Source organism: Dreissena polymorpha, chromosome 14, assembly GCF_020536995.1.
Source record: "Dreissena polymorpha isolate Duluth1 chromosome 14, UMN_Dpol_1.0, whole genome shotgun sequence".
NCBI classification, from domain to species: domain Eukaryota; kingdom Metazoa; phylum Mollusca; class Bivalvia; order Myida; family Dreissenidae; genus Dreissena; species Dreissena polymorpha.
In genome coordinates, this window is record NC_068368.1 from 69,849,612 (window position 1) to 69,863,964 (window position 14,353).

General features: G+C 37.2%; 2 protein-coding genes across 2 annotated transcripts in view; one reads left to right on the forward strand and one right to left on the reverse strand.

Moving 5' to 3' along the window:
• The first annotated feature begins 3,565 nt into the window (after positions 1 to 3,565).
• Positions 3,566 to 4,000, forward strand: LOC127857463 (putative uncharacterized protein FLJ46204). Its single transcript, XM_052393858.1, has one exon. It carries the CDS (start codon positions 3,566 to 3,568, stop codon positions 3,998 to 4,000), a length of 435 nt encoding a protein of 144 aa, XP_052249818.1.
• A 4,804-nt stretch (positions 4,001 to 8,804) lies between these two features.
• LOC127858046 (coatomer subunit epsilon-like) overlaps positions 8,805 to 14,353 on the reverse strand; it is a 29,205-nt gene continuing 23,656 nt past the window's right edge. The window contains exons 9-11 of the mRNA XM_052394913.1: positions 13,082 to 13,156; positions 12,059 to 12,140; positions 8,805 to 9,504 (exon numbers count right to left, since the gene is read on the reverse strand). Coding sequence (XP_052250873.1) covers positions 12,087 to 12,140; positions 13,082 to 13,156 — 129 coding nt within the window. The 3' untranslated portion in view covers positions 8,805 to 9,504; positions 12,059 to 12,086. The remainder of the gene's footprint in view (positions 9,505 to 12,058; positions 12,141 to 13,081; positions 13,157 to 14,353) is intronic.

The following is a 14,353-nucleotide window of genomic DNA, read 5'->3' on the forward strand; positions in this document are numbered from 1 at the left end:
TAAAGTAGTGGCTTTTTTTTTTTTTTTTTTTTTTTTGATACAAGAATTATTCTTGCAATCTAATAGCTAGCGGCTTCTATTGGCTTCTTTCTGGCTAGTAGTTGCGGTTACAAAAAAAGGTAGCGGCTTTTCATTTCTGTAAGGAAGACCTCAGTCGTTTTTTCCTGTTTTTGTGAAGCGGCCTTGGCATCCCCCCTCCCCCATTTTGTGAAAAAACGAGTCCCAAACTTTCTTGAAATTGTGAAAAATTGAGTCGCAAACTTCTTGATATTGTGAAAATTGTGAAAAACGGCCATTCTCACAGAAGGAAAAAAAGCCCTGGACCTGCCAACATTGAAATTAAAGCTTATTTAATCTACCTATTATGTGTCATCTTTAAAAAATATAGAATTAACTGCCTTGATCAAATCTATAATGTGTCACTCATGCATTTAAATGCACAGAGTAAAGAGTGGAGACTTGAAAACAGAATATGTACAAATATTAAGCTTGTTATCATCTTTACATGTTCTTCAGCTTTTTATGTGTTATAAATTAAAACTTGTTTGCCATTGTATGTTGACTTTAAATAAGCGGATATGTGTGTTTTTTTCTGTTTGTGTGATATTGAGATACCAGTTTGGCTGAATTTTATGTAAATTTTTTCAGAAAGCACTTTTCGAAAAATCACAGCATTCAGCAAAATATATTATATTTTAAAACCTTTTGTGTACACATTTTTATACAAAAATAATGGTAATATGGAAAATGTTTTTGATGACTATGAATTATTCTGTACACATTTCACACTTGGTTATAAACTGTTGTTAATGTTGTGTTTGTAGTCATAGACCTAGTTAGTCATTATTGACAGGTTGTTTGTGTGACCGTTGCTGTGTGACAGTGACTGTGTGGTTGTGTGACTGTGGTTGTGTGACCGTGCCTGTGGGACATTTGTTGTATGACTGTGCCTGTTTGACAGTGCTGTTTGAGTGCCTGTGAATGTGTGACCGTACCTGTGTGACTGTGCCTGTGTTACTATGGTTGTGTGACTATAGCTGTGTGACTGGGGTTGCGTGACTGTGGTTGTGTGACAGTGCCTGTGTGACTGTGCATGTGTGACCGTGGTTGTGGGACCGTGCCTGTGTGACCATGCCTGTGTGACTGTGTCTGTGTTACCATGCCTGACTGACCAAGCCTGAGTGATCGTGACCATGCATGTGTGACCGTGGTTGTGTGATCATGCCTATGTGACTGTGCCTGTGTGGCTGTGGTTGTGTGACCGTGGTTGTGTGACCGTGACTGTGCCTGTGGTTGTGTGACCATGCCTGAGTGACCATGGTTGTGACACCGTGGTTGTGTGACCGTGGTTGTGTGACCGTGGTTGTGTGACCATACCTGTGTGGCTGTGGTTGTGTGACTGTGCCTGTGTGACCCTGGTTGTGTGACCATGGTTGTGGGACCGTGCCTGTGTGACCGTGACCGTGGTTGTGTGATCATGCCTATGTGACTGTGCCTGTGTGGCTGTGGTTGTGTGACCGTGGTTGTGCGACCGTGGTTGTGGGACCGCGCCTGTGTGACCATGGTTGTGTGACCCTGGTTGTGTGACTGTGCCTGTGTGACCGTGTTTGTGTGGCTGTTTGACAGTGCCTTTGTGACCGTGGTTGTGGGACTGTGCCTGTGTGGCCATGGTTGTTTGAACGTGTTTGTGTGACTGTGCCTGTGCGACCATGACTGTGCGACCGTGGTTGTGAGACTGGTTGTGTGACCATGCCTGAGTGACCGTGGTTGTGTGACCATGTCTGTGTGGCTGTGTGACTGTGCCTGAGTGACCCTGGTTGTGTGACCATGGTTGTGTAACCGTGACTGTGTAATTTGAACGTGGTTGTGTGACTGTGCCTGTGCGACTGTGGTTGTGGGACCGTGCCTGTGTGACCGTGGTTGTTTGACCATGCCTGTGTGACAGTGCTTGTAAGTGAATGTGTGTGCTCTACCAACTGAGCAGTGAAGCTTCTACAGACCTGTGCTCTACCAACAGAGCTAATGAGGCTTCTGTAGACTGTTGTTCGAAACATTTATTTATCTTTAACATTTTATCATAGGAATATACAATTAAAAATATGTTGAGAACGGTATTTGAACCCATACCTGAAATTTCCTTAGCCTCTCAAGTTTACTGCACTTACCACTGTGCTGTAGAGGCTTCTGCAGTTAGCTGCTCAAAACATTTATTTATCCTTACAAAACAATGTAACAGTAAACAATCACATGGCTAATTTCTGAATTTATATCTTATTCAATATCATGGTAATTCCATAATCCCAATTTAATCCCCTTACAACCACCAATAACTGTGTTGCAGTGGATAGAGTAGTGGTTAACAAAGCTGATAGGCATGAGTTCAAATGTAGATTGAATGAACTTTAACTTTACATAATTTTTTAATGAAGTTTTTTACAAATTTTCCGTCTTCATTTTAATAAGGGTGGGACCAGTGTTTGGTAGGTGGATCATTTCTTATTTGATATTCAATGCCTAAGTACTCCTACAGCCTCTGGTAGATATGTATAGTGATGTCAAAAAAGCGCTTCATACACACCTGATTGGTGTATACTGTTTGGGCTGTCCAGTTTGGATGCTGGATTTTACTTTCTACACCCTTTATAAACGTGATACACAAATTACTATATTTGAGTGTTAAATACTATGTTTTGTGTTCATGAACCTCTTTTTAAATGATGTGTAAATTGTTCGCAACCACAGTCACACAATCATAGTAACACAGGCACAGTCACACAGGCATGGTCACACAACCATGGTTACACAGGCATGGTCACACATCCACAGTCACACAGGCACTCAAACAGGCACAGTCATACAACCAAGGTCCCACAGGCACGGTCACACAGGCATGGTCACACAGGCATGGTCAACAACCACGATCACACAGGCATGGTCATACAGGCACAGTCACACAGGCATGGTCAAACAGGCACAGTCACACAGGCATGGTCAAACAACCACGGTCACACAGGCACAATCAGACAGGCATTGTCAAACAACCACGGTTGCACAGACATGGTCAAACAGGTAAGGTCACACAGGCACAGGCACACAACCACGGTCACACAGTCACACAACCAGGGTCACACAACCAGGGTCACACAGGCACGGTCATAGGCACGGTCCCACAACCACGGTCGCACAGGCACAGTCACACAACCACGTTCAAACAACCATGGCCACACAGGCACAGTCCCACAACCACAGTCACAAAGGCACTGTCACACAGGCACAGCCACACAAACACGGTCACACAGGCACAGTCACACAACCACGGTCACACAACCATGGTCACACAGGCACGGTCCGACAACCACGGTCGCACAGTCACGGTCACACAACCACCGTCACACAACCACAGCCACACAGGCACAGTCACATAGGCATGATCACACAACCACGGTCACACATGCACGGTCACGGTCACTCAGGCTTGGTCAGTCAGGCATGGTAACACAGGCACAGTCACACAGGCATGGTCACACAACTACGGTCACTGTCACACAGGCACGGTCACACAACCATGGTCACACAGGCACGGTCACACAGGCACAGTCCCACAACCATGGTCACACAACCAGGGTCACACAACCATGGTCACACAACCAGGGTCACTCAGGCACGGTCACACAGGCACAGTCACACAACCACAGCCAAAAAGGAATGGTCACACAACCACGGTCACACAACCATGATCACTCAGGCACGGTCACTCAGGCATGGTCACACAACCAGTCACACAACCACAGGCACAGTCACGCAACCCCAGTCACACAACCATGGTAACACAGGCACTGTCACACATCCACAGTCACACAGGCACTCAAACAGGACTGTCAAACAGGCACAGTCATACAACCAAGGTCCCACAGGCACGGTCACACAACCACAGTCACACAACCACACAGCCACTGTCACACAACAACGGTCACACAAACAACCTGTCAAGAATGACTAACTAGGTCTATAACTACAAACACAACATTAACAACAACAGTTTATAACCAAGTGTGTACAGAATAATTCATAGTCATCAAAAACATTTTCCATATTACCATTATTTTTGTATAAATAAATAAAAATAAAAATAAATGGGTTTTAAAATATAATATATTGTGCTGAATGCAATGTGATTTTTCGAAAAGAAAAGAAAAAAAAAGAAAAGAAAAAAAGAAAAAAAAGAATGCTTTCTGAAAAAAATTAACATAAAATTCAGCCAAACTGGTATCTCAAAGTCACACAAACAGAAAAAAGCACACATATCCGCTTATTTAAAGTCAACATACAATAGGCAAACAAGTTTTAATTTTTATAACACATAAAAAGCTGAAAAACATGTAAAGATGATAACAAGCTTAATATCTGTACATATTCTGTTTTCAAGTATCCACTCTTTACTCTGTGCATTTAAATGCATTACTTGTACTTCATGAAATATGCATGAGTGACACATTATAGATTAGATCAAGGCAGTTAATTTTTATTTATTTTTTATTTTTAATATTTTTGAAAGATGACACATAACAGGTAGATTAAATTAGCTTTAATTTCAATGTTGGCAGGTCCAGGGCTTTTTTTCCTTCTGTGAGAATGGCCGTTTTTCACAATTTTTGGAAATTTGCAACTCAAAATGTTCACAATATCAAGAAGTTTGCGACTCAATTTTTCACAATTTCAAGAAAGTTTGGGACTCGTTTTTTCACAAAATGGGGGAGGGGGGGTGCCAAGGCCGCTTCACAAAAACAGGAAAAAAAGACTGAGGTCTACCTTACAGAAATGAAAAGCCGCTACCTTTTTTTGTAACCGCAACTACTAGCCAGAAAGTAGCCAATAGCAGCCGCTAGCTATAAGATTGCAAGAATAATTCTTGTATCAAAAAAAAAAAAAAAAAAAAAAAGCCACTACTTTAATATTAATCTTGAAAACACAAAAGGCTTATAGTAAAGTATAGTAGCCAGAAGGTAGCCAGAACATTGTCTTTGTCAATAGAATGGCACTTGTGAGCCAGAAGGTAGCCACAATTGTAGAATGACATCATATTGTGTGTGATGCCATGACATCACTGGTTATGTCATCAGACAAAAATCAAAATGGCTGAAGAATCTGACAAACAAAAAGAAGTTACTGGGGAAGAGTTAAAGTCATTGTTAGTAAGTTGTGGTGATTAATACAGTTTCAATTGGTGTATAATAATGAAAAAGCATGGTTTTGGAAATAAAAACCTGCACTATTGAAATATTAAATTTGATTGTTTATACCTAAAAAAGGACTCAATAACTTTTACAATCAAAATATTTTGTGAAATGAACATATGAGCCACAATCCACTTGGATTGTTGCTCTTCAGATGGTCTACTTCTAAGATTGTTCTTATTGTTTGGGCTCTCTCAATAAATAGATCACTGAATTGAGCAAATTAATCAATATTTTGAAAATGTTTAAATGTTCATCTCTGTATATGAATGTTTTTCTTTAATAAAATGTGTTAAATTATTAAAATGAATGAAATTTGTTGTTATTAACTAGAGCAAATAACACAATTTTCTCTTAATAGAAAATGCATTGCTTTGCAAATTATAATATGGTATTGTAGGTTCATGTATGTTCGTGGCTGTCAAGGATTGCAATCATAAGTCAGTACTTGGTAGAATACAATGGTCAGGTCTATACCTAAATAACCCCAAGCGAAAATTGTGAGGAATTGTGCATCTGCTTTGAAGTGTATATATCATGCAAATTGTTAATTATTATGCCCCCCTTCGAAGAAGAGGGTGTATATTGTTTTGCTGGATGTCTGTCGGTAGACCAGTTCATTGGACATGGACAGTAGATGACCCCTATTGAAATTGGGGTCACTAGGTCTAAGGTCAAGGTCACTTTCACATATATATACCATAGCTAAAACTTGTAGCGGCAACATAGCCCAAACAAGTTGCGAGAGCACAGCAAGAACTAGTAGCGGCAACATAGCCGCAACTAGAAGCGGCAACCGAGCCGCGGCAACCAAGCCGCAACTAGTAGCGGCAACATAGCCGCAACTAGTAGCGGCAACCAAGCCGCAACTAGTAGCCAGAGCAGAGTCAGAACTATCAGCGTCAACATAGCCAGAACTAGTAGCGGCTTGGTGCCACAACTAGTAGCCAGAAAGCTCCTTTGCATACAAAATATTACCTTGCGGCTACAAAGCGGCAACTAGTAGCTGCAACTGAGCCGCAACTAGTAGCCAGAGCAGAGTCAGAACTATCAGCGGCAACATAGCCAGAACTAGTAGCAGCAATCGAGCCGCAAATAGTAGCCAGAAAGCTCATTTGCATACGAAATACTACCGAGCAGCTACAAAGCGGCAACAAGTAGCGGCAACTGAGCCGCAACATTGCGGCAACTTAGCCGCTAATAGTTGCCGCAGGGCCTAAATTTTCGTAAGGGTATGTAAACATTCTTATAAACTAAACTGAATCTATAAATATCTAAATTGCAATATGTTGCCTTTTCTAAGATAAGTAGAAATGTATCAATGACACTTCCCTCACAAAACATGTTTGGACACAGACTAATCTAATGATATATAGTCTACAGAGGACAATTGTCTTTTAATTCAGCATTATTTTTTTATTCTCAACATCAACATTACAAACGAGAGGGCCTGTAAGACCCAAAGTCGCTCACCTGAGTTACAAAGGAACTGACCTTCTAAGTGCAGCCCCAAGAACAAATGAAGAGTGAACTTTAAATGTTACTTTTAGAGTGCTAACAAGGTTTTACTACACATGTATAGCCATATTAGGATAAATTCCCAGACCCCTGGAGGCAATGTTATTTAACCGACCGGAACTATTTTTTGAACTGATCCAAGATATCATTAAAACAAATGTTCTGACCAAGTGTTAACAAGATAGGACAATAAATGTGAGTTTTAGAATGTTAACAAGTTCTTACAATAGCCATATAAGGAAAAATGCCACACCCCATATGGCGGCAATGTTTTTCAACCAATCAGATCCATTTTGGAACTCATCCAAAATATAAATGGGACAAATTTTCTGACTATGTTTCATGAAGATGGGACAATAAATGTGACCTCTAGAGTGTTAACAAGGTTTTACAATAGCAATATATAATCATATAAGGAAACATGCCCCAGCCCCTGGTGGCCATGTTTTTGTACAAGTAAAATTTCAAAAGTTCCATCATTTCCAAACGCTGAATCAGTCGTTGTCGGCTATTTTTTTTAATTAATTATGTTCACATGTATGTCAATTTTTTGTTAAATGGCCTCTATATTATCCAATCTCATACTCAACAAGACTATTGCCAAGCAATATAGTCCCCTACAGGCTCCACCATTGTCAGAAATTCCACCATTGTCAGAATTTTTGTTGTTGCCATAGCAACCAGAATTTTTGACGTAAGAACAAAATGAAATGACGTGCATAATGTCCATATTGCCATCTATCCATGTTTCAAGTTTCATGAAAAATATTAAGAACTTTTAAAGTAAGCGCAGGATCCAGAAAACCACCATTTACAGCAGTTAATCTTGTCTATTTGTTGCCATAGCAACCAGAATTTTTGACGTAGGAACAAAATGAAATGACGTGCATAATGTCCATATTGCCATCTATCCATGTTTCAAGTTTCATGAATAAATATTAAGAACTTTTAAAGTAATCGCAGGATCCAGAAAAATGTGACTGACTGACTGACAGAGCGCAAACCATAAGTCCCTTCCGGTGAAACCGGTAGGGGACAAAAAGCATGTTGATGCAGTTTTTTAAAAGAGAAGATTGTGTAAGATAAACAATATCGTTTAACAGTATCGAAATTTGAGCAGGAATATAACTCGGGTACAGTCTTATATCGACCGGGTATGTTTAAGTTTATTAACCGTAACCGGGGAACATGTAAATATACTCAAGAATACCCGGGGTACATGTAAGTAGTTTTTAAATCGTAAAAGATGCATATAATTGTTATTTTAGAGCATGGTAAATGTTCAGCATTACTGTTTCCTCATAAATAGCATAACTAAAATGAAAATTTGCGAATATGAAATAACTTTTTTCAATTTTGTCAATTTACCCAAACGTGAAAAGGCCCCTTTAACAAATTGTTTGTTTCAATATGAATTGATTATACTATCCATCATTTTCATATATTTTACACAAACTATTCTGGAAACTGTTGTTCTAGTAATGGCGAGCAATATGAACAGATCAATTTGAACTTTTCGGGCCCGATTTCGTTCGTTTACAAATGGTGTACTACATGCTATTTATTCTTGAATTCAGTTTATGATAGTTGTAAATAAATAAGATGATAAGAGAGTCCATTGCACGGGTGATAACAGCGCAATAGGTTACGCTTGTTTGTATTAACAGTTCTCAGTTTATAAAACGTTGAACATATGAGTTCAACAATTACTACAGAGATACGATGGACAACATCAAAAAAGTGTCATTATCGCTAAAACCGATTATAAAAAATAATTAAATATAACAAGAATTATCTTTTAAAAAGGTAGTCTTGCTGTTTCTTAAAATAAAGTTTAAAATTTTGTTTCTAAATAATTTAATTGAAAACAAAAGTTAAAGTGATATTATGGTCATTTTTCATGATATATATATATATGCCTTTGCTGTGACTGTGATTATTTTGGACCAAATTTACCCTATGTGTGAGTGCAATACTGAACTCATTGCACACATTCTTCTCGGTAAAAACCTCTGGCGTTTTTCAAGGTAAGGATTATACTTTAACTCAAAACATATTTTATTATTTTATTTTGTTTTCCATGTAGATACAATCAAATAATGTAAAAAGGTCCACACTATAATGTAATAAACATTTGACAATAATGAAAATAAACAGAAATAAATATTACTTGCTAAATGAACATCTATGCAATAATGGTTTAAACATTTTCATCAAATGTTTATGTATATCATGCTGCATTTCCATATAAAAGAAACATTTGTGCAACATAATTAAGAAATATACCATAATTCTTGGCTTATCCTAAACATAAACAATTGTGATTTATAAGTAAATAAGCAGTAAAACAAAATCGAAAATACATTACCAAAAGAATCAAGTATACAACTATTCGGTCTTGGTATAAGAGTGGTATACCCGAAGAATGGAAGTAACCTATGTTCAGTTCAAAAGAAAAACCTGTTTTTGTATTTTAATACGAGTATCTGAACATGAGTTATATACGTTTAGATTTTATAAACAATGTAATTGCTCCAATATATATGTTCAGACTAACAATATGAAATGAATAATTCCTTTACTTAGAATTTTGTACTAATAATCAAACAAACAGCTTTCAAAATAAATTGCAAAAATAATGTTGCTAACAAAAAACATGGGTCATAAAAAACAAAGCAATCCACAGAATGAAACCATCAATGAGGCATACTTGTTTTATTCTCTGTATGAGTTTTTCAATTGTGCATGTAACCTGAAATAAACAAAAACAATATATGACCATTGTCATTCAAAAATGGTTCTTATCAACTTATGCCATATCAGGGCAGTATGGTTAGGAGCACCTCTTCTTCGTTTTTGAGACCACAAAACCTTGTGTGACTGAATAGCGGACTTACATGTAGTGGCTCCTGACCATACTGCCAATATGCAGGAAAAGCCGTTATATATAAAATCCAGTATGGTTCATGGTAAAAAAAAAACTCAAACTGCACCACAAATCTGTATGTACACATTTGAATTAAAACACAGATGCAAGCTCTATACACCTTTGAAAAAGAACATAGAAATATCTAGTACAAATAGCATACTGGTGCAGTGCTTAAATGAGCCACTGTCCGAATTCTTTTTGCAAATTAGAATTTTAAAGGCGATAATTGTGTTGTTGGTCCTGATCAAAACAGATAATTTCATTAACAACACTGGCAATTTTTCACAAAGATCCAGCATTTGTTTAAATATTTACATATGTTTTGTCTAAATGACCCCTTAAATGTAAATACATGACATGAGGAGCATCATTGTATCATACTGCTCAAGGACAATATTATGGTCTTGCATAGTGTCGAATATAAAATTGAATAGTCATGTCAACTGCATACACGGTTATTGTCATTTAAAAAATTTATAAGGAAAACTACACATTAAACTTATAATTCTATGTTTTTAGATTGTTTTTCGTGTCCGCCGTTCGCCGACCATTTTGTCAAGGTTTTGAACATTAGCTCCAAAATCAAGTGCTTCAACCTACAACTTTGAAACTTCATATGTAGCTGCACCTTGATGAGTTCTAGATGCCACACCCATTTTGGATCACTAGGTCAAAGGTCAAGGTCACTGTGACCTCTAAAAAAAAAAAACAAGATGCGTTTGTGAAACACAATGTCCCCCTATATGACGTTTGACTTTGAAGGATGACCTTGACCTTGTGAAGGATGACCTTGACCTTGACCTTTTACCACTCAAAATGTGCAGCTCCATGAGATACAAATGCATGCCAAATATCTATTTTCTATATTCAATATTGCAAAAGTATTCATAAAATAAGCGATTTGGGCCAAATATATTTGACTTCTGACCTTGAAGGATGACCTTGACCTTGACCTTTCACCACTCAAAATGTGCAGCTCCATGAGATGCACATGCATGCCAAATATCAAGTTGCTATCTTCAATATTGCAAAAGTATTTATAAAATAAGCGATTTGGGCCACATATATTTGACCTCTGACCTTAAAGGATGACCTTGACCTTGACCTTTCACCACTCAAAATGTGCAGCTCCATGAGATACACATGCATGCCAAATATCAAGTTGCTATCTTCAATATTGCAAAAGTATTCATAAAATGAGCAATTTTGGCCATATATATTTGACCTCTGACCTTGAAGGATGACCTTGACCTTGACCTTGACCTTTCACCACTCAAAATGTGCAGCTTCATGAGATACACATGCATGCCAAATATGAAGTTGCTATCTTCAATATAGCAAAAGTTATTGCAAAATGTTAAAGTTGGCGCAAACAGACAGACCAACAGACAGACCAACAGACAGACCTACAGACAGGGCAAAAACAATATGTCCCCCACTACTATAGTGGGGGACATAAAAAAATCTGACAAGCTTTCATCTATTCTTTTTTTCATATATTTTTTGTTTAGAGGTCACAGTACCCTTTGACCTAGCGACCCAAAAATGGGTGTGGCATGTAGTTTCAAAGTTGTAGGTTGAAGCACTTTGATTTTAAAGCTGATGTTCAAAACCTTGACAAAATGTCAAGGTTTTAGCGGACAGCGGACACGAAACGACGAGCTGGCTATGACAATACCTCGCGTTTTCTCTGAAAACATCTGAGCTAAATAGCACATTTACTTTATTTCCTTAGTATGGCATCAGTTGAAGAGCTCTACAAATGAACTTTCTGATACAAATGTAGACATTGGCACATCCCAAAACAATTACTGCTTCCTATTGAAGATTGAAGGAAAAAAATAGTTGACATTTAGTAGAAAAAAGCTTATCAGAATTTTCAATATAATATTTTTTTATAATCACGCCCCTTTGAAATTTTTAAAACTGAATGCTGTATAAACTATTGTATTATTTTAGCTAAATTATAACGTAAGTTTTCTTGAAAAAAATATTGTACAAAAAATATAATTTTAAAAAGTTTAAACTTTTTTTAGTGTGGTGGCAACTTAAGGTATTTTTGTAGTCATTTTTTGCACAAGTTAGGCCATTTATATTGCTTTTCATTTCTCCTATACAATATAGTCAAAATGTTGGTTATTATGCCATCCACTTTGCATCATAAACTTAATTTGAATAATGTGAATTTTAATGATGATTGTTCACTTTATTTTAAAATATCATTGAAATATACCTTTTAAATGTGGCATATTCAGGTACTGCACCCATACTGGTACTTCAGCATTGAGTTTATAACTATTGCCAATTCAAGATGTATTGTTGTTGTTTTTGTCTGGCTGATTAATATATACTGTCTATGTTATGTGCTATTTCATACCTTTGAATCTCCATACAACATGATCTTCTTACGCCAACACTGATGCTGAGTAGTTTTGGCACACACGATCAAATTCACTTTCCTGTAAAAAAAGGTTACTTACTTACAGTGATTGAGTAAATAAATTATGATTTATATAAACAATTACAAGATGGAAGTAAAATTTGAATATGAAATCAAAAAACAATATTTAAATAACCAATACATTGGTTGCAGTCTTACACTTTCTTGACAAAAAAAGAGATATTTTTTCCTTGACAAGAAAGGCATATCAGAGGGGGTAATCACGTGATAGTCAAGATGGCAACGTCCACGCCGAGACAGATATTTTTCACCGTTTTAAACCCTTTATTACTCTTGTTTAATTGTTTAAGGACGCTCACTTTCCAGCCATATCAGTTAAAAAGTGATTAGCGTTTATTTCGTATTTAAATTCGCTTTGTATCTCAACTTTACTCTCGCAAATTTTCTTAGTGGAGCCCTAATTAGGTCAGCCCGCTAAGAAATTTGGTACTGAGTAAAGTCGAGATATAGAGCGAATATTACTATGAAATAAACGTCTGTAACTTTCTTGCTAATATGGCCGGAAAGTGGGCGAAATTTAAATAATAATACAAAGTTATTAAAGGGTATAAAACGGCGAAAAATAGCAGCCTCGGTATGGACGTCGCCATCTTGATAATCACGTGATTACCCCCTCTGTATATATAACAATAAGAACTGACGATAATTCAGTATTAAAAAGCGGGGGAGGAGCCTTACATTTTCCAAAGAAAAAGGGTGAGGCGGCTTTCATTGGTGTCAAATATGTCATTGATTTAAATGAATGTAGCTCATCATGTAAAGAATACACTCAAAGATCTATATTTAGGATGCATTTTTTGACAGTTAAGGAATATCTAGCATTATTAATTAGAAAGTCTGTGCATTATTATATAAAGTTGGGGGTTTGTAGGGGGGGGGGGGGGTATTAGGGGGGGTATTAGGGGGGGGGACATTTATTGGGGATTATACAGGACTTACTTTATGCAGGTAGTCTTTGACGAATGGGTGATTTCTGTGTGAGTCTTTCAGCTGAGAAATGTACCTGCTGCTCACCTGGGAGGGAAAGTGACACAAGAACTAAAGCAAACATTTTACAAATATCTGAAGTCAAAATAAAATCATACAAGGGACAAAATTGTCACAAAACCAGGTTTTCAGATGAAAAAAGTCTGATAAAGGGAGACAATTCAAAAAGTGTATTGTTAACCCCAATGTGTAAAATTGACCTTGATTTCAATTAGAAAAAAAAAGTCTTATAAAGAGAGACAACTCAAAATCAAAATGTGCATTGTTACTGATTGTTCATAGTTACATAGTTGTTTCAAAATCAATCTATTTTTAGTTGTGGCAACCTTGACCTTGGAGATATTGATGTAATTCTTACGCGCGACACACCGTCCAATAATGGTGAACAAAGGTGCCAAATGATTTTAAAATGTCACAATGAATGACATAGTAATGGCTCAGACAAGCTCATTAATGGCCATTTTTTACCTTCAAACGCAAATTGTGACCTTGACCTTGGAGATATTGACGTGATTCATTCGAGTGACACACCGTCTAATGATGGTGAACAAATGATTTTAAAATTTCACAATGAATCACACAGTAATGGCCCGGACAAGCTCATTTATGGCCATTTTTGACCTTCAAACTCAAATTGTGACCTTGACCTTGGAGATATCGACGCAATTCTTTCGCGCGACACACCGTCTCATAAAGGTGAACAAATGTGCCAAATGATTTTAAAATCTGACAATGAACGACAAAGTTATGGCCCGGAAATGCTCATGACTGGCCATTTTTGACCTTCAAACTAAAATTGTGACCTTGACCTTGGAGATATTGTTGTAATTCTTTGCGCGACACACCGTCTTATGATGGTGAACAAATATGACAAATGATTTTAAAATCTGACATCGAACGACAAAGTTATGGCCCAGACAAGCTTGTTCCGCCCGCCCGCCAGCCCGCCGACATCGCCAATCTAATAACCAGTTTTTTCCTTAGGAAAACCTGGTTTAAAACAGCACACATAACACGAACATGATATCCTTTTTAATATTGTTGTTTGTACATTAATGCTTTTTAAATGAAACTGTGTATTTCTTTTTTATTTGTTATATTCTATTTGTTATATTCTGTCTATACTTTTGGAGTAACTGATTAAAACTTGGAATATTTTACTTACATTTAAACACTTTATTCATCCATGAATGGACACAGTTTCATTTAGGGGGATATTTTATT

Excerpts from the sequence above, each read along its gene's own strand:
- LOC127857463 (XM_052393858.1), top strand. The coding sequence starts at position 3,566 with ATGGTCACACAGGCACGGTCACACAGGCACAGTCCCACAACCATGGTC.